The following is a 26717-nucleotide window of genomic DNA, read 5'->3' as shown; positions in this document are numbered from 1 at the left end:
ATGCGACAGCAATGAGCCATTCACAGACTAGCATACGTATACAATGTGAAGTCTTGCACATGCTCAGAAGAAGCTGGAGCCACAGAAAGCGTGCATATAAAATGACTGCACAATTTGGTAATGGAAGAAATCAGGAAGTCTCTTAAAATGCATTTTCTAACTGAATCATGAAAGTTTAATTTGACTTGACCCTTTAATACTCAGCAGTAGGTATAACAAGTCATTTGGAACACATTAAGGGGAAATACATTTTATATTACAGTGTCTCAGCGTTTCCTCCAATTATGGAACACGATTCTTCAGAAACATTCATGCCATATCCTTTTCTTGTATTCAGGGTAGTTACCAGCTGCATTCTAAAGTGCACTTTAACCAGCAATGGCATAGATTCAATAAAACTTATTCTAAAAACGAATATGTTGCTGAAGAAATGTTGCACAACTTTCAAGGATAGCGGCATCAACAAATGTTTTAAAACAATTACAAAGCGGAAAATTAGATATGGAGAAAAAAAGAACCTAGCAACCCACTCTTGCACATGATCAAATGAAAACTAGAAAATGTTCAAAAAAATTAAATACAATAGAATTGCATAATTAACAACAAACAATGCAATAGCACTTTGACTTTTAAAGGGACATTAAATCCAAAAAATTTCTTTCATGATTCAGATAGAAAATATAATTTTAAACAACATTAATTATCTAATTTGCTTCATTCTTTTGATATACTTTCCTGAAAAGCATATCTAGATATGCTCAGTGGCTACTGATTGGTGGCTGCACAAAGCTGCCTTGTGTGATTGGCTCACCCATGTGCATTGCTATTTCTTTAGTAAAGTATATCTAAAGAATGAAGCAAATTAGATAATAGAAGTAAATTGGAATGTTGTTTTAAACTGTATTCTCTATCTGGATTATGAAAGAAAATTTTTGGGTTTAATGTCCCTTTAAGTGAGCAGTATATTTTTCCTGACAAATTTCAAAATGTATTTTAATTTGCCCGCCCCTTTGTATCATGTGACAGCCAACAGCCAATCACAGACTCATATACATATACGCTGTGGACTCTTGCACCTGCTCAGTAGTAGCTGGTGTTTCAGAAAGTGAGCAAATAAAAATACAACATTTTGCACAATGTGATAATGGAAGTAAATTGTAAAGTTGTTTAAAATTGCACGCTCTGGGACCGATTTATGAAAGTGCGAGCGGACAAGATGCAATGTAGCGTATCGTGTCCTCCGCACATCGATAAATGCCGACAGCATACGCTGTCTGCATTTATCATTACACAAGCAGTTCTTGTGAACTGCTTGTGCAATGTCGCCCCCTGCAGATTTGCGGCCAATCGGCCACTAGCAGGGGGTGTCAACCAGCCCGATCGTATTGGATCAGGAGGATTGATGTCCGCAGCTTTAGAACAGGCGGACAAGTTATGAAGCATCATAACTGCTGTTGCGCAGAAACAGGGGCATCAAGCTTTATTTGGAGCTTGAAAATTCGACCCCTCTATCTGAATCAAGAAAGTTTAATTTTCACTTTAGTGTCCCATTAAAATAAAAACAAACGATACAAATGTGTCAGCTTTGAGATGGTGAGACACTTTGCAGGACCAATTGCATCTTTCTAAATCCCATATGCATAACCGGAGTTTAGGTAAAAAATCCTGACTACACGTCAGGAAGGCCCTTGAACGCCAACAGTGACCCCCGTCTAAAGATCGCTGCTCCATAACTTGTCCGCCTGCTCTGAGGCGGCAGACAGAAATCAACCCGATCTAATAAGATCGGGTTGATTGACACCCCCTGCTAGCGGCTGATTGGCCACGAATCGGCAGGGGGCGGCATTGCACCAGCAGTTCACCAGAACTGCTGGTGCAATGATAAATACTGACAGTGTATGCTGTCGGCATTTATCGATGTGCAGCGGACAATGTTAATTATGCCCCTATATGCCATATCCTCTAGAACAGTGTTTCTCAACAGCCGGGCCGCGGCCCACCAGCAGGGCCGCGGCCCACCAGCAGGACACTCGCTCTGACAGGCCCGCCTTTACACATCTGCTAAATTTTGGACGGGCCTGTCAGAGTGCCACTGTGCATGTCAGTTTGCGCACTGTGAGCATGTGACCGGGTAGAAGCGGCTGGCGGCGTGCAGAGTGTGAAGCATCGGCTCACAGGTAAGTAAGCCCACTGGCACCAATTAAATAATTACGGACACTGACACCAATGTATATATTTAGGGCGGCCACTGGACACCAATGTGTATTTGTAAACTGTGTGTGTATGTATATGTATGTATATGTATGTATATGTGTGTGTATGTGTGTGTGTGTATGTGTGTGTGTGTGTGTATGTGTGTGTATGTATATGTATATATATGTATGTATATTATATATATATATATCCCACTGACACCAATGAATTATCATATAATTAACCCACTGTTATATATATATATATATATATATATATATATAACAGTGGGTTAATTATATGATAATTCATTGGTGTCAGTGGGATATATATATATATATATATATATATATATATATATATATATATATATATATATATATATATAGTTTACAGTGGGTTAATATTTTATAATTCATTGGTGTCAGTGGGATCTATATATATATATATATATATATATATATATATATAATAATTCAGTGGTGTGGGATCCATATATAATATATATAAATGGTTTATAGTGGGTTAATTTTATAATTAATTGGTGTCAGTGGGTGAGGGAGGAGAGAGAAAGAAAGAAAGAAAGAAAGAAAGAAAGAGAGGGGGAGAGAGAGAGGGAGGCGATAGATAGCGACAGAGAGAGAGAGAGAAAGAGAGGGGGGAGGAGAGAGAGAAAGAGAGAGGGGAGGAGAGAGAAAAAAAGAGAGAGAGGGGAGGAGAGAGAGAGAGAGGGGGGAGGAGAGAAAGAGACTGTGTGTGTGTGTATATCTATATCTATATCTTCCAAACCTACTGCAACCCACTCCCGATGCTTACCGGGCCCTGGACCGGTCCGGCTAAAACTTACCGGGCCTTGAGGTCACTTAGGTTGAGAACCACTGCTCTAGAAAACTAGAGTAAGGAAAATCCATTGCTGCCTCAAATATTTGTTTTTAACAAACGATATGCTAAGAGGGTTTTGAGGCCCACACACATTTTTGGTCCTATTCAAAGTAAAAATATTTACACAGAACAGTATTTTTTCCAATTTGAATGTAATTTGTAGTGGATCAACAGGTAACTGAGTTGCTAATGCTGGTATTTACAAAGGTGCTTTATTTTTTATTATCAAGAAGAACAATTAGATCATAATCACAGTCGTTTTCAGAACAAGATTTAAAAGTTAATCGGACAAGCTGCTGCATACAGGTGGCAGTTCTACAGAAGGACAATTGTACCTTTCAGAGTTTGCAGTAAGAATTTAAAGAGTAGCCTAGATTTCTTAACAATTGAAATGACTCCAGTAAGAAATGTAATTTCTTATGTTACCCTTTGGAGCCAATTTGCTAAGATAAAGATAGCTGCTTTCACTTGTAACAGCTCCACATTATAGCCTTTTTACTGGAGACTTCTTTCAATGTTTTATGTTTTCTTTTTACAGAAATCTGGGCACCATAACCAATAATAGAAATGTACATAACATATTTATCATTTAAATTCTAATGAAAATGAGAAACTGCCCATACATTGTCTAAACTGTTATCTTGTGCACATTTATAAGCTAATATCCTAACCATTCACCTCCACAACAAAATTGCTATCACTTTCTATCACAAATTAAGTTTTTACTAAATTGCTGACTACAAAGGCAGCAAAATAATTTACACCCTCTTTCTTCCATCGGAACTTGCGCTTTCTCCCCGTCTTTATATCCGAGCTTCATAACTTCCCATATTAGCCTTTTATTGCTGTATTTTCTTGCAGCTAAGGAGTTACAATTTCTTCTAGATAATATATACATGTTGGATTATAAAGCACATTTGTCTACTGAAAAAGGAGTTATTTTTTCTGTTACTACAGTGCCTATAAAACATTGGATCACCACGACTGATACTTCAAATACACTGCACAGCAGTAGAAAAGTTATAGGGAAATCTTAAAATATGTAATTAGGTTTGTTACTTAGGAACTGGTGTCATACAACGTCATAATTCAAATTTACCCATAAATCTCTTATAGACCAGTGCAGCAAATACATTCTTTCATCAACCACTACACATACTAATGAAACAAACTAGCCCTATCTCATTACACATGAACATACAAAAAAAGAAAAAAAATAGTTTGGAGTTGTGCCAAGCAAGCAGGCAAGTAAATGTAATTTTCTAGTTTGTATGTGCTCTATTTTCCAAAACATTTTGGGTGAACACTAATTCTTCCTTAGCTGTTATTTGCTAGAATTGTATGGGGAATTAGTATGATATATATATATATATATATATATATATATATATATATATATATATATATATATATATATATATATATATATCCTTCATAATCTTTCATTATCTGCAATTCTCCTTACTTCTGCTGTTTTTGCATTCTGTTTGCAGCTATGTTATCACATTCCATAAATTGAAAAGACAAGGTGTTCAAAACATTGTTTGGTTTTTTTATACTCTTGTTTACACGGACCTTAGACTATAAATAGATTATAAAAGTGCTTTAGGCCCTGCCCCCACTGTGTAAGTTCATGGGCATTGGTCTACATTAAGCTGTTTTTGTTGTTTTTTGGCCATTTCTTAACACTCAAGAAATCGCTTCCATAGCAAAATCATCCAGATCTTTCATTGAAATAATGTCCGAACTCCTGGACCGCATCATGGTTCTGTCCATGCTTTGTGGTGTCCCTGTCATGCTCTGGTCACGGGAATCACAAGCAGACTCAATGTAGTGATGTCCTTTTGAGAAGTCGATATCTTTACTTTCTTCCCAGAATTCATTCTCCTGACTTAAAGGAACTGAGTGCTCTGAGCTGCCTTTTGGTGAAGGTATTGATGCGATTGATAGTGTAGGAAGGGCTGGGTACACTCTGAATTGGCTGTTCAGTGTCTCCAGTGTTGGAGTTTCCCTCTCAGAGGGAGGCAATGACAACTGCAAGTACTTTCCAGTTTCTGGATCATAGAAAGTCTTGATACGGAAGTGAGCAGGAATGTCCACTACAAAATATTGCCCTGAGTCAGGATCCTGGAGTAGCTTGCGCTGGGTGACTGGGAAGGATGGGGTTGAAGAGGAAGATATGGATTCCTCATGCTGGAGGATTTTGTTAATGCAGGGGGGCAGTTTTGAAGGTAATGAGGACATCACTGATGTAGGTGTGAGATTTCCAGGTGAAGGAACATCTAGAACAAAATCTGACTCTTGGTCAGCTCCATCCTGAATTCTTTGAGACCCCTCAGTCTTTCTTCGTTTTTTGGTCAGACGCTTTGCACGACGTAAGGCTTTTTCTGTTTTTGGGGGCACAGCTGGTGGTTTGCTTGCATGGGTATTCTGAAGTACCACAGGAGGAGCTGACTCTTGTAACTGCTTGGTACACTCTATGGATTGTGATTCTTCATTTACTGGTAGAGAAGGAAATGATTTTTCAGGGGAAGAAAAATTAAATTTTCCATTCCTGACATTTGTGCCAGATGAACTTGGACTTGGGAGATCATCTAACCCAGAAAGTGCAGTAGTAAAGCCAGAACTTTGTGTATTCACTGACATAGGACTGACTACCATGGAGCAGGTAACACTCTCTGACATAGGACTATTAATAGTGGAACAGGCAGTATTTTCTGAAAATGCCACTGCATCCTCATATTGCAAAAAGTCATTATCAATAGGAGAATAGTGAGGACTCTCAGCAATGAGTGGAGGGGAATATATAAGCTCTCCATTCACCAAATCTTTCATGGAATCAGTGACATTTTGTGCTAGTAATGTGTTACACTCTGGTGATAAACCTGTAACCTCAGAAACACAAGTCTCAAGTGGATGAAAAAAGGGTTCCTCCATTCCCAGTAAACCTGGCTCAAAACAGCTGCTTTCTCTGGTTGTCACATCCATGACTTTTTCTGCTTTTCTGTGATCTGTGTCCTCAGAGCTGAGTTTTTTCAGTAGCTCCAAATTCTCTGATTCCCCCTTTTGCTTTCTCATGTGGTTATACTCTGTTTTAGCTTGCCATGGAGTCTCTGATGCAGGACGAATGCTTAGAAGTTCACATATTTTTTCTTTATAAGATAAAGTGCTCTTTCTTTTGTCTGTATTATTTAGACTTGTACTTACATTATTTTTGTCCCTTAGTGCAGACACTGCTTCACTTGCCTCCTCACCCTTATTTTCTGAATGTCCAATCCCCTTTTCCCTCTTGTAGAACAGTGAGTCTTCTGATAGACATCTGAGAAGAGGCAGCTTTACTGATTTAGTGACAGGAGAAGACTTTAATTTATTGCCTTTAAAGTTAAACAAGTTTGGTTTAAACATGGTAATAGATGGTGGTCTTTCAGTTTCCTCACTTAATGTAGTTTCATCTCTCAGTATGTCACTTGTCAGTATCTCCTTTTCTTCTTCTTTCTTTTTCTCATTTTCCAAACCACTACTCAGTCGGCTGTCCTCAATGCTGCTATTGCTGACAGCATAATACTGAAGCTCATCCTTGGTGTCCTCTTTACTTTCCATTTCCCTTTCTTCTTCACATGCAATGTTCCTTTGACTTTCTTGCTCATTAGAGAGATTGCAATGCTTTTGGTTGTTTGGCTCAACTTTTGTATCTCTTTCCTTGCTATAATCTGACATGGTGTTTCCACCCACGATTTCAAGCTCCTGAACAATTTCCCAGTCACCATTTTGATTTGATTCTTCTATAACAATATCTTCATGTTGAAGAAAATCTTTTTCCTTTTGGACCCATTCTTCCCCAGGAAGATTTTGATTTTTGATTGCATCTGAAACTTTCTCTTCTTTATGATAAAGATTTAGTGAGGGATAATCTGCAATCATCCTGATCTCTTCAAGGGGGTTACATTTGCTGGACACCGCAATCTCTTCTGGTGTGTGGGTTTCTTTCTGGATTGTTTCTTGAATAGCTTCTGCATTTTCATGAGCTAAATCTTCCATTGTGCCATGGGGAGAGATTAAAGTTAAATAGTTATCAGCAGAGCTTGCTGTGAAGTCTGTTTTATTTTCTCCTTTCATCTGTTTTACAGAGGGTATATCATTTCTGCTTTCATTTAGTGATTGTGTTACAAATTTATTCATCTCCATTGCGGGAACACTAGGTGTTACTTCTTCATGTATCCTGCTCTCCCCACCATGATTTTTTTCATTGCCATTTCTCATTTGTGTTGCTGGATTGTAGGTGCTCTTCACTCGTTTACGCATGTCCTTTAGATTAAATAGCAAGCTTGTTGCTTTGGACTTGTAATCATCCCTGTTCCTGTACAAGCTGATCTCTTTTTGATCCTGTTCCTTTATCGGTAGGACCTCAGCTGGTGGGGGTGTTATCATCATGGGCAGTTCTTCAAGGGCTTCTTTCATATTTTTCCTCCTTATAACTGGAGTTAAAAGGTTGGTGATGTTAAAAGTTAAATTAGTAGGCTTTATATTTGTGAAGTCCTCTTTATCTACAGGTGTATTATCTTTAGGTGAAGTTACAGCAGGTTTTCCTTTATGATTATCCATAGATAGCAACTTTTCCTCTGATTCTAACTTTTGATTGACTTTTGTTCTCCTCCATGGAGGTACAATTTTATTACTTTGAGGAAGAATATCAGAGTTTGATACTACGCAAGCTGCAGAGGAAAGAGTCTCTGAATTACCATCTCTTGGTGCCTGGTTGCACTTGCGCCTTTGCTCAGATAAACAAGGTGACCCCACATCCTTAACCGAATCATTTTCCATTTGCTGTATGATTGTCTTTATTTTTCCTGAGGATGGTTGATGTTTAATAAACTCACTGTTATCAAATCCACTATCAGTCACCCCTGACGTTAGGTGTTTTGGTGAATCTGTCTTTGCACTCACTTGTTCGTCATTTATTTTTGTAGGCAAGTTTGATATATTTGATATTATTTCTGATTTTTCATTTATGGTTTCCTCCTGTTGAACATCATGTGGTGACTTGGTAATACCTGAAACTGTAGGGATCTTAGTCCATTTGGGAATTTCTTTGGATGACAGTGGAGATTCTACATCTATCTGCATTACTTCTTCTTGGATTCTAGTCTCCAGTGCAATTCTTGACACTCCAGTCCTGTGGCTAAATTCTTTAAATTGCTTTCCTACCTTTTTGCTAGGTAAAGGGGGCACCGTCCTTAACATTTGCACAGTGTCATAACTACTGGATACAGTGGATGCAGGAGAAGCTAGACTGGCCTCTCTTGTTCGTGCACCAAATATCACCCTCTGCAATAAAGGTGAAGAGGGGCCTGCAAATCCCAAAATTGGAGGTGTACCAGGAAGGGAACTGTCACTTTCTTCTCCTTTATTTACCCTCTTGTTGAGATCACTCCATGACTCAAAGGCACTGTTTTCACTGTGAAGAAAGTTTGTCCTTTTTAAGGCATCTTTCTGCTTTATTGTCTTTTTCGGGGGATCATGGACTGGAGATCCTATGGAACATGGTGAACCAGAAACAATAGAACACTTGTCTGTTTGGGACTCCAAGAATACATCTCTGGCTGTACGTCTGAGTAGTCTATGATTATCAGTAAAATCAGTGGGCCTCTGGCTGTCAGTTTCCAGCAATTCAAGTTTTCTCTCAATGTTTAGTGCAATATCAGAGGAGGGTTCTTCATCTGTAATGAGACTGCATTTCTGAGAAACTTTGGGGACAGGCAGTTTGTACTGTAAGACTGAGCCTTCTGGTTGCTCATTTTCGATGTTATCAAAGGTCTTTATTAGGGATGAAACTTTGGAGCGTTGTCTGTAACCTCTTGGCTCATGGACACTAGGTTTATGAATATGGATGTTACTGTCAAGACTCCCACCTCTCACTCGATTGAGCAGTGGCTGGAATGTTGGTGCCCACTTTCCACGTTGACCAGGAAGAGTAGGTAACTGAGCCAGGGGTTGTGTTTTTCTGACTGAGAGGTTAAAGATTCCAAGGTGATATTTAGTAGAGAGTGGCATTCCTCTAATAGGAGAAGGTAGATGAGGAATATCATTGTATTGCTCCTCTTCTGCTACACACAAGCTTCTGAAAGCTCGGTCAGTGAAACTGCTCACTTCCCGGTCGGCATCATCCATAACACCCACTCCACTTCCTTGTCCATCTGTCAATCTCTTGTGCTTCTTGTAACGAAGCATTATTTTTTCAGGGTGCTTCGGGCCTTTGTAGTTTGGAAATATGATGATGCAAATAAGTGCCAGAAGATCAGTAAGTCAGCCCTATGGGAAAAAAATATATATATATTTTATTTGATTACATTCATCATAAAATATATTTTTATATGACAAAAAGATATACATTTTAGCAAACATTACATTTAAGGCAATAGCTCATAATACAGTACATATATATTGAACATTGACTACAAGTTATTAAATCAGGGACTGTATATTCAATTAGCTCTTTGAATGGGAATATAAGGGATTTTAAATTCAAGACCATTCTAGTCCTTGATTTTTCTTCTTTTTTTTTTTTTTGTATGTCATTAGCTGATCTTGGCCCTTATTCCAGGGCGTTGTTACATTTATAATATTTCCAAGTTTGCATGGAATGCTTACTTCTAATTTGGGAAATGTGCAAAAACTAGAAAAAACAGGTATATATCAGACTTTTCAGGGAGCTTTTTGCAAGGAGTTTCAGAGACCTTAAAGGGACCTTATGTCAAAATTAAAGTTGCACGATTCAGATAGAGAATGCAATTTTAAACAACTTTCCAATTTACTTTTATCATCAAATTTGCTGTGTTAGTCTTTTGGTATTCTTTGTTGAAAGCTAAACCCAGAAGACTCATATGCAGATTTCTAAGACCTTGAAGGCTGCCTCTTATCTCAGTGCATTTTGACAGTTTTTCAGTTAGACACTGTTAGTTCATGTTTATCATATAGGTAACATTGTGCTCAATCCTGTGGAGTTATTATTTAGTCAGCACTGATTGACTAAAATGCAAGTCTCTCAAAATAACTGAGATAAGGGGACAGTCTGCAGAGGCTTAGATACAAGATAATCACAGAGGTAAAAAGTGTATTAATATTACAGTGTTGGTTTTGCAAAACTGGGGAATGGGTAATAAAGGGATTATGTATCTTTTTAAACAATAAAACATTTGGTGTAAACTGTCCCTTTAATTGAAGCAGCCAAAGTGAAATTAAAATATGACATGTAGTTAATTCAGTATTGAAGACAGCTATCTAATATGTCTAAATGCATTTTTTCCCTTAACCAATGATATTAATTTATGACATATATGCATCTAATGATTTCATACAATTGTTATACTTTTTGTAATTAAAGGGACACTGTACCCAAAATTTTTCTTTCGTGATTCAGATTGAGCATGAAATTTTAAGCAACTTTCTAATTTACTCCTATTATCGAATTTTCTTCATTCTCTTGGTATCTTTATTTGAAATGCAAGAATGTAAGTTTAGATGCCGGCCCATTTTTGGTGAACAACCTGGGTTGTCCTTGCTGATTGGTGGATAAATTCATCCACCAATAAAAAAGTGCTGTCCAGAGTACTGAAACCAAAAAAGCTTAGATGCCTTCTTTTTCAAATAAAGATAGCAAGAGAACGAAGAAAAATTGATAATAGGAGTAAATTAGAAAGTTGCTTAAAATTGCATGCTCTTTCTGAATTACAAAAGAAAAAATTTGGGTTCAGTGTCCCTTTAACATTTTTAAACCTCCAACACAGATCATTGCAATCATAAATTTACAATTATATAATTATATTTAATTTGAACACTTTTATCATTGATAAAACATCAAGAATATGCCACAGGAAACAGGCTAGAATAGATTTTCAAAAGGACCAGCCAAATTAATGTTGCACAATTTTTTTTTAGTTCAACTGCACTCAAAGACAAAAATGATTGCGGTCACATTAGCGCATGTATTACAAGTTGGAAGTAAAAAGAACAAGACAAGCGAAAGACCAAGTTGCGCTAACATTAGGACTTCAGATATTGCAACCACGCTAATGGATTCTTCCTATAGACTTCTATGGGGCGACCTACAAAACAATATTAGTTATTGCTCTTACGCTAGTACGACACTGTGCTAGACCAACTGCACTAAAGCCAAAGGTGTTAGGAATACTTTTCATAGAAGATATTGTTCTTTTCATTTAAAAAAAAAAAAAGTTGGCACTTTGCTCTTGGCTTACAATGGGCACTCCTGTTCCTGGCCCTATAGTGGGCATTACCTCAGACTCCAATACTGTTGTGGTTTCACCTGCTTGCCTATCCTGTCCCCAGTTCCAGTACAATAAACTTACTTGCTTGTCTGTTACTAAACCATGCCTAAAAGGGGTAATTTCATAAAGAAGCACATACCCCTGGCCCCTTTTAGTATTCCAGACAGTCCTATGCCTGCCACCACCTTGCATAAGCTCCTTACCCCCGAACCCACTCCGCAGAGCGTGACACAGTTCTTTTTTTCTAACACCTGAGATCTCATATCTTTGAGCCCTTATAACTTTTTTGCACAATTTTTTTAGGACGCGGTAATCATTCTAGTGTAATATGAGTGGAAAACCTGACAAATACAAACACTTGCGATATACCCCTTATCACTCACGTGTAACTGTTAGTGCTCCACTCATAACCTGGCCCCTTTGTTAATTACAAGGTTTTTATATCCCTTTAATGAACTAGCTGGGGGTGTCAATCAACCCGATCGTATTCGATCATGTTGATTTCTGTCCGCGGCCTCAGAGCAGGCAGACAAGTTATGGAGCAGATAAATATGCCCCATTGTATATCTTGTAAAACAACAGAATATAATCAACTAAACACGGGCTTAAAGATATGAGGTCTCAGGTGTTAGAAAAAAAACAGGCAAAGGGCTTTAACATAGTGATACATATATATATACATGTCAAAATATGTATATGTATGTGTGTGTGTATGTGTGTACATATGTATTTATATATTTATATGTGTATATATGTATTTACAGACATATATATATATATATATATATATACATATATATATATATATATATATATATATATATATATATATATATATATATATATATATATATATATATATATATATATAAAAACACAAATACATTTTAACTACTGTATGTATTTACTGTAAATATTTCACATTCCTATGTTCTGCACATAGCAGAATATGTCATAAATATTTAAAAATAGATATTCCTATATATATCTGTATATATCTATACCCGAAGACTAAAAAAAAAAAGAGAAAGAAAAAAATCAGGATTCATGAGAAAATCCAGATATATAGAGAGGGATTTCAGCATTCTTTTGGCCCCACTAATAAAGATAAAAAAAATAGGTAGAACACCCCTCAAGGAAGCGCTAATGCAGACACAGATCAGCACGTAGAAAAGGATTTTAATAAAAAAAAACACACTATATAGTGACACACAAAAAAACAATCACTCATTTTTTAACTTGTGCTGTACATACTCCATTTGTTTCTATCTGTGGACACAGCCGTCCTTTCTGGTCTATGGGCTTCATCTGCCACTCTGTGGCTTTGAGGTATCTCAGTCCGTGTCATTTTGTGTTTGACTCACTGTTTTGTCTATGACCATAGATTTCTGTACGCAGACTCTGCAAGCTTGCTTTTGTCCTTATACCGCAGCGGTCTAGGTTAGTGGTGTGCAGCACACCTAGGGATGCAATATTTTATTTTATTCTATTAATTTTTATTAGATTAAATGTTTTTTTAAATTTTCAGATGGCCGTTGGATTGGCAAATCTTATTCTGATTATTGCCATTGTCTGCAATGTTAGTGAATTTTCAGATATCAGAGAGACAAGTGAGTATAAATAAACAAAAGTGCCCATCGTAAATATTTAATAAAGCTTTGTTAAAATCTTTCTACGAACAGTGAGATACAATTGGGATAACACATAGCAAAGAATAGGCTGTTTCACTTCCTGTTATTGAACACAAAGCTCAGCAAGATAAAATCTGACCTAAAGTTAGCACTGGAACAAGATGCTGCAAAAATTTCAGTAATCAAGTGTGACTGATTACTGGGTGCCACATGAAATGAGTCTGTTGATTCCAAAATACAGAGACACTCCAAGAGGTCTGTTACAATATGGTGTCAGAGACTGTTGACATATCCTCCAGACACAACAAAAAACATGTTATGCCTTGAAAAACATTATTTTTTAATGAATCTGTTACTAGTAGCACAGATATTTATATGTGATACTTGAAAGAAGATTAGAAGAAAGTTACAAAAATAAGACAAGGATGGTGCGAAGTCCATAGTCTGCAGTGACAATGACTGGCAGATTTCAGGCAACGAGTAGTAACAGGTCACAGACGGCTAGATCTGCGGCCAAAGGGGTGCGTGAGCTACGCGTGCTTTTCCCCCCCCGCACCTTTTAAATACTGCTGGTACATAGAGTTCACAGAAGAGCTGCGTTAGGCTCCAAAAAGGGAGCGTAGAGCATATTTACCGCCACTGCAACTCTAAATTCCAGCGGTGCTTACAGACGCGGCCAGCTTCAAAAACGTGCTCATGCACGATTCCCCCATAGAAAACAATGGGGCTGTTTGAGCTGAAAAAAAACCTAACACCTGCAAAAAAGCAGCATTCAGCTCCTAACGCAGCCCAATTGTTTCCTATGGGGAAACACTTCCTAAGTCTGCACCTAACACCCTAACATGAACCCCGAGTCTAAACACCCCTAACCTTACACTTATTAACCCCTAATCTGCTGCTCCCGTTATCGCTGACACCTGCATTATATTATTAACCCCTAATCTGCCGCTCCGTACACCGCCGCAACCTACATTATACCTATGTACCCCTAATCTGCTGCCCCTAACATCGCCGACCCCTATATTATATTTATTAACCCCTCATATGCCGCCCCCGCTATCGCTGAACCCTGCATATTATTATTAACCCCTAATCTGCCGCTCCGTACACCGCCGCAACCTACATTATACCCATGTACCCCTAATCTGATGCCCCTAACACCGCCGACCCCTATATTATATTTATTAACCCCTAATCTGCCGCCCCCAACGTTGCCTCCACCTACCTACAATTATTAACCCCTAATCTGCCGACCGGACCACACCGCTACTATAATAAATGGATTAACCCCTAAAGCTAAGTCTACCCCTAACACTAACACCCCCCTAAGTTAAATATAATTTAAATCTAACGAAATAAATTAACTCTTATTAAATAAATTATTCCTATTTAAAGCTAAATACTTACCTGTAAAATAAACCCTAACATAGCTACAATATAAATTATAATTATATTGTAGCTATTTTAGGATTAATATTTATTTTACAGGCAACTTTGTATTTATTTTAACCAGGTACAATAGCTATTAAATAGTTAATAACTATTTAATAGTTACCTAGTTAAAATAATTACAAAATTACCTGCAAAATAAATCCTAACCTAAGTTACAATTAAACCTAACACTACACTATCAATAAATGAATTAAATAAAATACCTACAATTATCTACAATTAAACCTAACACTACACTATCAATAAATAAATTAAATAAAATACCTACAATTACCTACAATTAAACCTAACACTAAACTATCAATAAATTAATTAAATACAATACCTACAAATAAATACAATGAAATAAACTAACTAAAGTACAAAAAATAAAAAAATATTTACAAACATTAGAAAAATATTACAACAATTTTAAACTAATTACACCTACTCTAAGCCCCCTACTAATATAACAAAGACCCCCAAAATAAAAAAATGCCCTACCCAATTCTAAAATTAAAATAGAAAAGCTCTTTTACCTTACCAGCCCTGAAAAGGGCCCTTTGCGGGGCATGCCCCAAAGAATTCAGCTCTTTTGCCTGTAAAAAAAACATACAATACCCCCCCCCAACATTACAACCCACCACCCACATACCCCTAATCTAACCCAAACCCCCCTTAAATAAACCTAACACTAAGCCCCTGAAGATCTCCCTACCTTGCCTTCACCACACCGGGTCCCGATCTGTCCAGAAGAGCCTCCAAAATCTTCATCCAAGCCCAAGCAGGGGCTGAAGAGTGACGTCCATCCTCCGGCTGAAGTCTGGATCCAAGCGGCAAATGAAGAAGTCTATCTTCGGCAAGAAATCTTCATCCTATCCGGGCAGAAGAGGACATCTGGCCCGGCAAACATCTTCATCCAAGCCGCATCTTCTATGTTGTTCCATCGGATGACGAGCGGCTGATCTTGAAGACCTCCGGCGCGGATCCATCCTCTTCGTTCGACGTCCAACTGAAGAATGAAGGTTCCTTTAAGGGACGTCATCCAAGATGGCGTCCCTCGAATTCCGATTGGCTGATAGGATTCTATCAGCCAATCGGAATTAAGGTAGGAAAATTCTGATTGGCTGATGGAATCAGCCAATCAGATTCAAGTTCAATCTGATTGGATCAGCCAATCAGATTGAGCTCGCATTCTATTGGCTGATCGGAACAGCCAATAAAATGCGAGCTCAATCTGATTGGCTGATTGGATCAGCCAATCGGATTGAACTTGAATCTGATTGGCTGATTCCATCAGCCAATCAGAATTTTCCTACCTTAATTCCGATTGGCTGATAGAATCCTATCAGCCAATCGGAATTCGAGGGACGCCATCTTGGATGACGTCCCTTAAAGGAACCTTCATTCTTCAGTTGGACGTCGAACGAAGAGGATGGATCAGCCAATCAGATTGAGCTTGCATTCTATTGGCTGATCGGAACAGCCAATAGAATGCGAGCTCAATCTGATTGGCTGATTGGATCAGCCAATCGGATTGAACTTGAATCTGATTGGCTGATTCCATCAGCCAATCAGAATTTTCCTACCTTAATTCCAATTGGCTGATAGAATCCTATCAGCCAATCGGAATTCGAGGGACGCCATCTTGGATGACGTCCCTTAAAGGAACCTTCATTCTTCAGTTGGACGTCGAACGAAGAGGATGGATCCGCGCCGGAGGTCTTCAAGATCAGCCGCTCGTCATCCGATGGAACAACATAGAAGATGCGGCTTGGATGAAGATGTTTGCCGGTCCGGATGTCCTCTTCTGCCCGGATAGGATGAAGATTTCTTCCCGAAGATGGACTTCTTCATTTGCCGCTTGGATCCAGACTTCAGCCGGAGGATGGACGTCACTCTTCAGCCCCTGCTTGGGCTTGGATGAAGATTTCGGAGGCTCTTCTGGACAGATGGGAACCCGGTGTGGTGAAGACAAGGTAGGGAGATCTTCAGGGGCTTAGTGTTAGGTTTATTTAAGGGGGTTTGGGTTAGATTAGGGGTATGTGGGTGGTGGGTTGTAATGTTGGGGGGGGGTATTGTATGTTTTTTTTTTACAGGCAAAAGAGCTGAATTATTTGGGGCATGCCCCGCAAATGGCCCTTTTCAGGGCTGGTAAGGTAAAAGAGCTTTGAACTTTTTTAATTTAGAATAGGGTAGGGCATTTTTTTATTTTGGGGGTCTTTGTTATTTTATTAGGGGGCTTAGAGTAGGTGTTTGTAAATATTTTTTTATTTTTTGTAACAGTTCTTTTTTATTTTTTGTACTCTAGTTAGTTTATTTAATTGTAGTTATTTGTAGGTATTGTATTTAATTAATTTATTGATAGTGTAGTGTTAGGTTTAATTGTAGGTAATTGTAGGTAGTTTATTTAATTTATTTATTGATAGTGTAGTGTTAGGTTTAATTGTAACTTAGGTTAGGATTTATTTTACAGGTAATTTTGTAATTATTTTAACTATTTTAGCTATTAAATAGTTATTAACTATTTAATAGCTATTGTACCTGGTTAAAATAATTACAAAGTTGCCTGTAAAATAAATATTAATCCTAAAATAGCTACAATATAATTATTATTTATATTGTAGCTATATTAGGGTTTATTTTACAGGTAAGTATTTAGCTTTAAATAGGAATAATTTATATAATAAGAGTTAATTTATTTTGTTAGATTTAAATTATATTTAATTTAGGGGGGTGTTAGTGTTAGGGTTAGCTTTAGGGGTTAATCCATTTATTAGAGTAACGGCGAGATCCGGTTGGCAGATTAGGGGTTAATTATTGTAGGTAGCTGGCGGCGACGTTGTTGGGGGCAGATTAGGGGTTAATAAATATGATATAGGGGTCGGCGGTGTTAGGGGCAGCAGATTAGGGGTACATAGGGATAACGTAAATGGCGGCGGTGTACGGAGCGGCAGATTAGGGGTTAAAAAATTTTAATAGAGTGGCGGCGATGTGGGGGGACCTCGGTTTAGGGGTACATAGGTAGTTTATGGGTGTTAGTGTACTTTAGAGCACAGTAGTTAAGAGCTTTATAAACCGGCGTTAGCCCAGAAAGCTCTTAACTACTGACTTTTTTCTGCGGCTGGAGTTTTGTCGTTAGATTTCTAACGCTCACTTCAGCCACGACTCTAAATACCGGCGTTAGAAAGATCCCATTGAAAAGATAGGATACGCAAATGGCGTAGGGCGATCTGCGGTATGGAAAAGTCGCGGCTGCAAAGTGAGCGTTAGACCCTTTCCTGACTGACTCCAAATACCAGCAGGCGGTAAAAACCAGCGTTAGGAGCCTCTAACGCTGGTTTTGACGGCTACCGCCCAACTCTAAATCTAGGCCAGAGTGTCTGGTTGAATAAAAATGCAGATTGTAGCAGAAATGTATGCAGCCCTAGACAATAAGATATATTGATACCACAGACCAAGAGGCACAGATATGGCCAGCAGAATGAATAGACAACAGGGGCCAATGAAACACATTAGGTTAGTCAAGAAACAAGCAACAAGGGCCACCATATTGCTTAGTTAGCAATATCCATCAGGATACATAGATTAAAATGGTAAACAGGCTCAAAGAGGAAAATGCTTAGCAGAATATACAAGCTCTGGTGACCAGCAGGAACGCAAGCTTCTATGGTTGCCAGAATACATAGATGATAATGATCTGTAAGAACACAGACAGTTTTCACCAGTAGAATATACAAAAAAGGTTAACAAGCAGGAATACACTGGTATTGGTGACGAGCAGGAATATATATAGTTTTGGTCAGCAGGATCCACATATAATGTTGATCAACAGATATACACATGTAATGGCTAGCAGGACACATCTGCTGTAATGACCAATAGGAGCAGATGGCTATGGTAATCTGGATATGCAAGTAATAATGACTAGCAGAACATACATGGTACAATTATCATTTGTAGTAATATATAACAATAGTCATCAGGATACCTAGACACCAGTGATCAGAAATACAGATGGCAATGGTCGGTAGGGCATACCAGCTTCAATGAACAAGAGAAGAACAAATGGCAATGGTTATCTGGATATCATGTAAATAATGACTAGCAGGACACACAAGCAGCATGTAAATAATGACTAGCAGGACACCCATATATCAGTGGTCAAAAGGATAAGCAGAGGTGACCAGTAGAAATACTTGCCTTTTGGTGTCAGCAGAAAATCAATGTCCAATAGTTGTTACAGAACTGGGACAGGTTAAGAGTTATGGACCTAGGACAGGATAGGATTCATGGAATTGAGTAGCAAAGATAAGTCAGAAGAGAAGGTATCAACCTGGCAGCAGAAGAATAACCAAGCATTGGATAGATGCCTTGTTCGCCCCTAAGTATAGATATCAATTGTCAATTTAAATTTCATTATCCTGTCAGGTCCTGTGGTGATGCGGATGGTGCTCTGTGCTTACCCAATGGAGATGCAGTTCAGAGGTGTACTGGCCCTGGGGCAAATGGTAGGAGGAGATTCTGGGGACGTGCTGTTTTTTAATCCTCTGTTCAGGAAGTGTTTTCTGTAGGGTTCCTGGCACCAAGACTATTTGGGAGGTTGTAAAAAGCCTTTGCTGTCCCTTGCTTTGGTATATTAATGGAAGTCCTATCATATTTTTTTCTGGCCTGCCCTTTTGTTTCTGACCATGGCGACTTATTTGGTTTATGTCTCCTGCCTAACCCTTGTCAGTACCTTTACTTGTGGACTGATTATCTGGATAAAGGCTTCTGGAATTGTTCTCTGGTTAACTTTGCTGATACTCCCTTTTGCTGTGAAAACCAGTTCTGGACTGTTAATCAGGTGCTGATCCCTGAATTGTTTGTCAACTACTCTCCTGTTTTACCTAAGTTTGTCTACACCTGCTGCTACCTATCTGAAGCTTAGCAAAGTCCTGTTTACAATCTGCAACATATCTCATGCAGAAGTGGTTCCTGTCTCTAAATCTGGTTGTTATTTCATAACCTTAGAGCAGTGCTTTCCAAACTGTGTGTCGGGACACACTAGTGTGTCGGCAGCAGTGTGTAGGTGTGTCCCTGCTTCAGCACAATTTTTTAAAAATTTAATTTTTGTAACATTTTTTTTTTAGGTTTCTGCCTTTCCGCCTGCCTGCTATGCATATCACATGGTTGATACATGATTGATACCTAGTGGGTCACAGATCATCTTAACCAATTGGTGCAGCTCAGTGGGAACTGAAACATTGGCGGCTTTGGCGGCACATTGGCTCCTGACTGCACGTGTAGTCTCCTTAATTGGCTTGTGACTGCAAGTGTAGCCAGTGAGTGGGACAGCAGTGTGTTTGCAGCGCAGGCAGTAGTCAGTAGGGCTCACGGAGCTCTGAGGGCGGCATCTTAAACGCTGAGCTGCAGTCAGAGGGGTTTTTGTGCAGCAAGCTCCCAGTAGTGCATTGCTGCTCCTGCTCTTGATATATGGATAGGAAGTGGAAGCTTAAAAATGCTTGATGATGAAATGCGAGTATCTTTACCAAATATTCAAAAATTGTGTTCATCCCATCAACCTCATAAATCCCATTAAAATAGTAAGTAGCTATTGGTGTTATTAAACTTTTTTTTAATTATTGCACATACATACTGTTACTTGTAAATACATATTATTATTATATAATTTATGTATGTGTCCGTATATTTTAAAACAAGTTAGTTTAACCTCCTGTTTGCTAGTACAACTGAATTACTGTGTCGCAAAATGATGTAGGTCTAAAAAGTGTGTCACCAACATGAAAAGTTTGGAAAGCTCTGCCTTAGAGCATAAAACCAAAAAGCTCTAAACAGATACAAGAGTACCTCTTTGGAAGTGCGCATCAGGCAAATTAGTGTGGACGGAAGCAAGAAGCCATTAAGTGTGGCATCTACATTTTTTTTTCTCTCAGCCAACTTTTAAAATCATTTGGTTTTGTGAAGCAAAATGAGAGCTTCTGTCCTGTAAAAGGGAGCTTTACAGTTGGTAGTTTTTCTAAGAGACCAATGTACAGTATATAGAAGATAAAGATCTTACAATTTATTTGACTACCATAATTTAGCATATAAACTGTACAGCTTTTCCTGCATTGACTGAATGTAGTCACCTTGATTCTTGGATTTATCTTTTAGCTAACATAACACAGGGTTTGCTGATTGCTTGGAAGGGAGGATGTACAACACGTTATCACCCCTGCATAGGCAAGAGGAGTGAGTACACATGCACACTAAATTCTCCAAGGTAAAAAAGGAACTGGACACTGACCAAAAAAGCTATGGAAGAATGAAAGTCTAATCCAAAACTGTCAAGCCTTTAGAGAGGTATCTAAGCAGCTGTAACAGACAGAGAAAAGACTTTTGGATATAGGATAGGCAGCCTTAGTGAGCAAACACAAAGGGGTAGATTTAACAAGGACCGAATAACCCTTGTTCCCCTTGTTTCTGCGCAACCCTTCAGGCTAGATGGAAACAGTAGTTATGAAGCAGAGGTCTAAAGACCGCTGCTCCATAACTTCTCAGCTGCCTCTGAGGCTGCAGTCTTTAATCCGCCCGATCCTATATGACACCCCCTGCTAGCCGACTGGCCATAAATCCGCAGGGGGCAGCATTACACAAGCAGTTCTGGTGAACTGCTTGTGTAATGATAAATGCCGACAGCGTATGCTGTCGGCATTCAGCAATGTCTGTCGGACATGATACGCTACAGCGTATCATGTCGGACAGACATTGGTAAATCTACCCCAAAGGGTCAGTCTGAAGAATGAAGCTACACAAGATGCTGAACCAAATAATGAAATGGTATATTTCAGTATGAGAAATTTAAAACCCAAAACTGAAGACAAAACTTAGTCATTCCTAGACTGTTTTTATAAGATGTTCACAACACACTGCTGCCTAGGGATTCTGGGGAGAAGAAAAATCTGTTGGTTTTTTTTTATTTATTTTTAAACTTCAGTGGAAAGTCTGATTCTAGCTAAGGAATGTGATGTTTCATTATAAGAGATTGGATTCCAGTTAGACAAATGGATTTTTAAAGAGAAGAATTTATTTTGTGTGATAATCACTTTGGGCCAGATTACATGTGGAGTGCTAAATATCACTGCAAGCTATATTAGCGTTTGTAATACCAGCACATGATAATGTGTTCTGGTATTACAAGTTAATTGTTAGGAAGCATTGTGCTCATGAGAGCGTGCTTCCATAGGCTCGTTCTGATGCCTTCATAGACGTCATCAGAACCTCATGCAGCAAAGGGGGTAAGTAGCGCAGCGATGGGCAGCATTTTTTAATACATATATTTAATATATATTTTTATGAATATATACATATATATTTATGTGTTAATGTGTTTATGAGATGGATCAATTAGATATGATCATTCAATAGGTGCATAACAACAGTATAATGTATGGATTACATCTTATTGAACACTTGCTGTATTATTTCTTTTATAACCAGTAGTGTTAGATGTTAGTACAAGCATGGGGGGGGGGTATATCATCACCTCTTGTCCCCACCTTGTTACTAACAGGGGTGTCAATACTAAGTGCAAGCGATTATATTGCACACTCATTATTCTGCTCGTGAGATCCTATATACTGTTGTTATGCACCTATTGAATGATTATATCTAATTGAGCCATCCCAGTTTAATATTTATTTAAATATATTCCCTAATCTGGTTTCAATACTATTCCATTTAAATAAACCCTAACCCTAATAAATACACTAATCTGGTCCCAGGTGCACGCTTTCCCCCATAGACATCAATGGGGAGAGAGTATGAAAAATCTCCGTAACGCAATCTCATTGATGTCTATGGGTGAAAAAGTTACTTTTAAACCTAACACTCTAACATAAACCCCAAGTCTAAACAACCCTAATCCGCCGCTACCCGACATCGCCAACACCTAAATAAAGTTATTAACCCCTAATGCACCGCTCCTGACATCGCTGACACTAATAAAAGTTATTAACCCCTATTCCGCTGCTCCCGACATCACCGACAACTATAATAAAGTTATTGACCCCTATTCTGCCGCACCCAGACATCACCGCCACTATAATAAAGTTATTAACCCCTATTCTGCTGCTCCCCGACATCGCAGACACTATAATAAAGTTATTAACCCCTAAACCTCTGGCCTCCCACATCTCCGCAACTAAATAAACCTATTAACCCCTAAACCTCCGGCCTCCCACATCTCTGCAACTAAATAAACCTATTAACCACTTAAAACACAGCCCCCCCACAACGCAAAACACTAAATTAAACTATTAACCCCTAAACCTAACACCCCCCTAACTTTAAATTAAAATTACAATATAACTATATTTAAAAAAAATAAAAACTTACCTGTGAAATAAAACAAAAACTAAGTTTAAACTATAAATTAACCTAACATAATTTTTCTAATAAAATAAAAAAAACTACCAATTAAAAAAATCTAAATTTAAAATTTAAAAAAAACTAACACTACGAGAAAAATTTAAAAATCTAAAATTAAAAAAAATAATAAACACTAAATTACGAAAAATAAAAAAACACTCGGCTAGATTATGAGTTTTGCATTATGAGGGGTGCGGTGCTAACGTGCAGTTTTTTCTCACCACTCTCTTACCTACAGCGCTGGTATTACGGGTTTTTACAAACCCGCCGTTAAAAGGCAAGAAGTGAGCGTAGAGCAAAATTGAGCTCCATACCGCACTCCAATACCAGCGCTGCTTAAATCAGCGGTGAGCTGGTTGTACGTGCTCGTGCACGATTTCCCCATAGACATCAATGGGGAGAGCCGGCTGAGATAAAGTCTAACACCTGCAAAAATGCAGCGTAAGACTCAGTAACGCAGCCCCATTGATTCCTATGGGGAAACTAAAGTTATGTTTACACCTAACACCCTAACATGAACCCCGAGTCTAAACACCCCTAATCTTACACTTATTAACCCCTAATCTGTCGCCCCCGACATCGCCGACACCTACATTATACTTATTAACCCCTAATCTGCCGCTCCGGACATCGCCGCCACCTACATTATATTTATTAACCCCTAATCTGCTGCCCCCAACATGCCGACACCTACATTATATTTATTAACCCCTAATCTGCCACCCCCAATGTTGCCGCAACCTACCTACACTTATTAATCCCTAATCTGCCGCCCCCAACATTACCGCCACTATTCTAAATTTATTAACCCCTAAACCTAAGTCAAACCCTAACACCCCCTAACTTAAATATAATTTAAATATATCTAAATAAAATTCCTATCATTAACTAAATTATTCCTATTTAAAACTAAATACTTACCTATAAAATAAACCCTAAGATAGCTACAATATAACTAATAGTTACATTATAGCTAGCTTAGGGTTTATTTTTATTTTACAGGCAAATTTGTATTTATTTTAACTAGGTAGAATAGTTATTAAATAGTTATTAACTATTTAATAACTACCTAGCTAAAATAAATACAAATTTACCTGTAAAATAAAACCTAACCTAAGTTACACTAACACCTAACACTACACTACAATTAAATAAATTCCCTAAATTAAATACAATTAAATAAAATTAGCTAAATTACAAAAAACAAACACTAAATCACAGAAAATAAAAAACAAATTACAAGATCTTTAAACTAATTACACCTAATATAATACCCCTTTCAAAATAAAAAATGCCCCCCCAAAATAAAAAAAACCCTAGCTCTTTTACCTGTAAAAAAATACAAACAACTCCCCCAACAGTAAAACCCACCACCCACACAACCAACCCCCCAAATAAAACCCTAACTAAAAAAACCTAAGCTCCCCATTGCCCTGAAAAGGGCATTTGGATGGGCATTGCCCTTAAAAGGGCATTTAGCTCTATTGCTGCCCAAAGCCCTAACCTAAAAATAAAACCCACCCAATACACCCTTAAAAAATCCTAACACTAACCCCCGAAGATTAAATTCCCGGGAGAAGTCATCATCCAAGCAGCAAGATGTCCTCAACGAAGCCGGCAGAAGTGGTCCTTCAGATGGGCAGAAGTCTTCATCCAGACGGCATCTTCTATCTTCATCCATCCGGCGCGGAACGGGTCCATCTTCATGACATCCGACGCGGAGCATCCTCCTCTTCCGATGGACTAACGACGAAAGAAAGTTCCTTTAAATGACGTCATCCAAGATGGCGTCCCTTAGATTCCGATTGGCTGATAGAATTCTATCAGCCAATCGGAATTAAGGTAGAAAAAATCCTATTGGCTGATCCAATCAGCCAATAGGATTGAGCTCACATTCCATTGGCTGATTGGAACACATCTGGAGGACCACTTATACCCGTCAGGAGGACCACTTCTGCCGGCTTCGTTGAGGACATCTTGCCGCTTGGATGAAGACTTCTCCCGGTAAGTGAATCTTCGGGGATAGTGTTAGGATTTTGTAAGGGTGTATTGGGTGGGTTTTATTTTTAGGTTAGGGCTTTGGGCAGCAATAGAGCTAACTGCCCTTTTAAGGGCAATGCCCACCCAAATGCCCTTTTAAGGGCAATGGGGAGCTTAGGTTTTTTTTTAGTTAGGGTTTTATTTGGGGGGTTGGTTGTGTGGGTGGTGGGTTTTACTGTTGAGGGGGTTGTTTGTATTTATTTTACAGGTAAAAGAGCTGATTTCTTTCGGGGAATGCCCCGCAAAAGGCCCTTTTAAGGGTTATTGATAGTTTAGTTTAGGCTAGGGTTTTTCTTTTTGGGGCGGGGGCTTATTTTGATAGGGCTATTAGATTAGGTGTAATTAGTTTAAATATCTTGTAATTTGTTTTTTATTTTCTGTAATTTAGTGGGGTTTTTTTTGTAATTTAGCAATTTTTTGTAATTTATTTAATTGTATTTAATTTAGGTAATTTATTTAATTGTAGGTTTAGGTTAGGTGTTAGTGTAACTTAGGTTAGGTTTTATTTTACAGGTAAATTTGTATTTATTTTAGCTAGGTAGTTATTAAATAGTTAATGACTATTTAATAACTATTCTACCTAGTTAAAATAAACTTGCCGGTAAAATAAAAATAAACCCTAAGCTAGCTACAATGTAACTATTAGTTATATTGTAGCTAGTTTAGGGTTTATTTTATAGGTAAGTATTTAGTTTTAAATAGGAATTATTTTGGTAATAATTGTAGGTTTTATTTATATTTATTTTAATTATATTTAAGTTAGGGGGTGTTATGGTTAGGGTTAGACATAGTTTTAGGGGTTAATAAATTTACTATAGTGGCGACGAAGTTGGGGACGGCAGATTAGGGGTTAATAACAGTAATGTAGGTTGCGGAGATGTTAGGGCGGCAGATTAGGGGTTAATAATATTTAACTAGTGTTTGCGATGCAGGAGTGCAGCATTTTAGGGGTTAATATGTTTATTATAGTGGCAGCGATGTCCGGAGCGGCAGATTAGGGGTTAATATTTTTATTTTAGTGTTTGCGATGCGGGAGGGCCTCGGTTTAGGGGTTAATAGGTAGTTTATGGGTGTTAGTGTACTTTTTAGCACTTTAGTTATGAGTTTTATGCTACAGCTTTGTACAGTAAAACTCATAACTACTGACTTTAAAATGCGTTAGGAACCTTGGATGTAGAGGGTGTACCACTCACTTTTTGGCCTCCCAGGACAAACTCGTAATACCGGCGCTATGCAAGTCCCATTGAAAAAAGACTTTACAAAATTTACGTAAGTTGATTTGCGTTAAGGCCAAAGAAGTGTGCGGTGCCCCTAAACCTGCAAGACTCGCAATACCAGCGGGTGTTAAACAGCAGCGTTAGGACCTGTTAACGCTGCTTTTTAAGCTTACCACAAAACTCGTAATCTAGCCGACTAAGTTTACAAAAATAATAAACAAAATTATCAAAAATAAAAACAATTACACCTAATCCTAAAACCCACCACCCAAGCAACCCCTTAAAATAAAAAAGTCTAATAATAGCCTAAGCTACCCATTGCCCCTAAAGGGGCATTTGTATAAGCATTGCCCTTAAAAAGGCATTCAGCTCTTTTTTAGTGCCCTTAAAATGGCATTTAGCTCTTTTTTTAAAAGCCCAAACCCTAATCTGAAAAAAGTCCACCCCAAAAAATAAAAAAAAATACCTAACACTAACCCCAGAATATCTACTTATGGTTGCTGAAGTCCGCTCATCCAGGCGGCGACATCTTCATCCATCGTGGGGGCGTCTTCTATCTTCATCCCGGCGGAGCGGCGAAGACAGCTAGCGTGGAGCATCCTCTTCATACGGTCCCGGCTGTACAC

At 38.3% G+C, this 26717-nt stretch overlaps 1 protein-coding gene across 3 annotated transcripts in view; it reads right to left on the bottom strand.

Annotated features, from left to right (window-relative positions):
• Nucleotides 1-3268: 3268 nt before the first annotated feature.
• The window catches only part of C9H10orf71 (chromosome 9 C10orf71 homolog), a 69176-nt gene continuing 45727 nt past the window's right edge, over nucleotides 3269-26717 (bottom strand). For all 3 annotated transcript variants that reach the window (XM_053692189.1, XM_053692188.1, XM_053692190.1), the window contains one exon: nucleotides 3269-9384. In XM_053692189.1, the coding sequence (XP_053548164.1) occupies nucleotides 4765-9303 (4539 nt within the window). In that variant the 5' untranslated portion in view covers nucleotides 9304-9384 and the 3' untranslated portion in view covers nucleotides 3269-4764. The remainder of the gene's footprint in view (nucleotides 9385-26717) is intronic.

The sequence above is a fragment of the Bombina bombina genome, chromosome 9 (genome assembly GCF_027579735.1).
Source record: "Bombina bombina isolate aBomBom1 chromosome 9, aBomBom1.pri, whole genome shotgun sequence".
NCBI lineage: Eukaryota > Metazoa > Chordata > Amphibia > Anura > Bombinatoridae > Bombina > Bombina bombina.
This window is presented reverse-complemented; position numbering and strand designations above follow the sequence as displayed.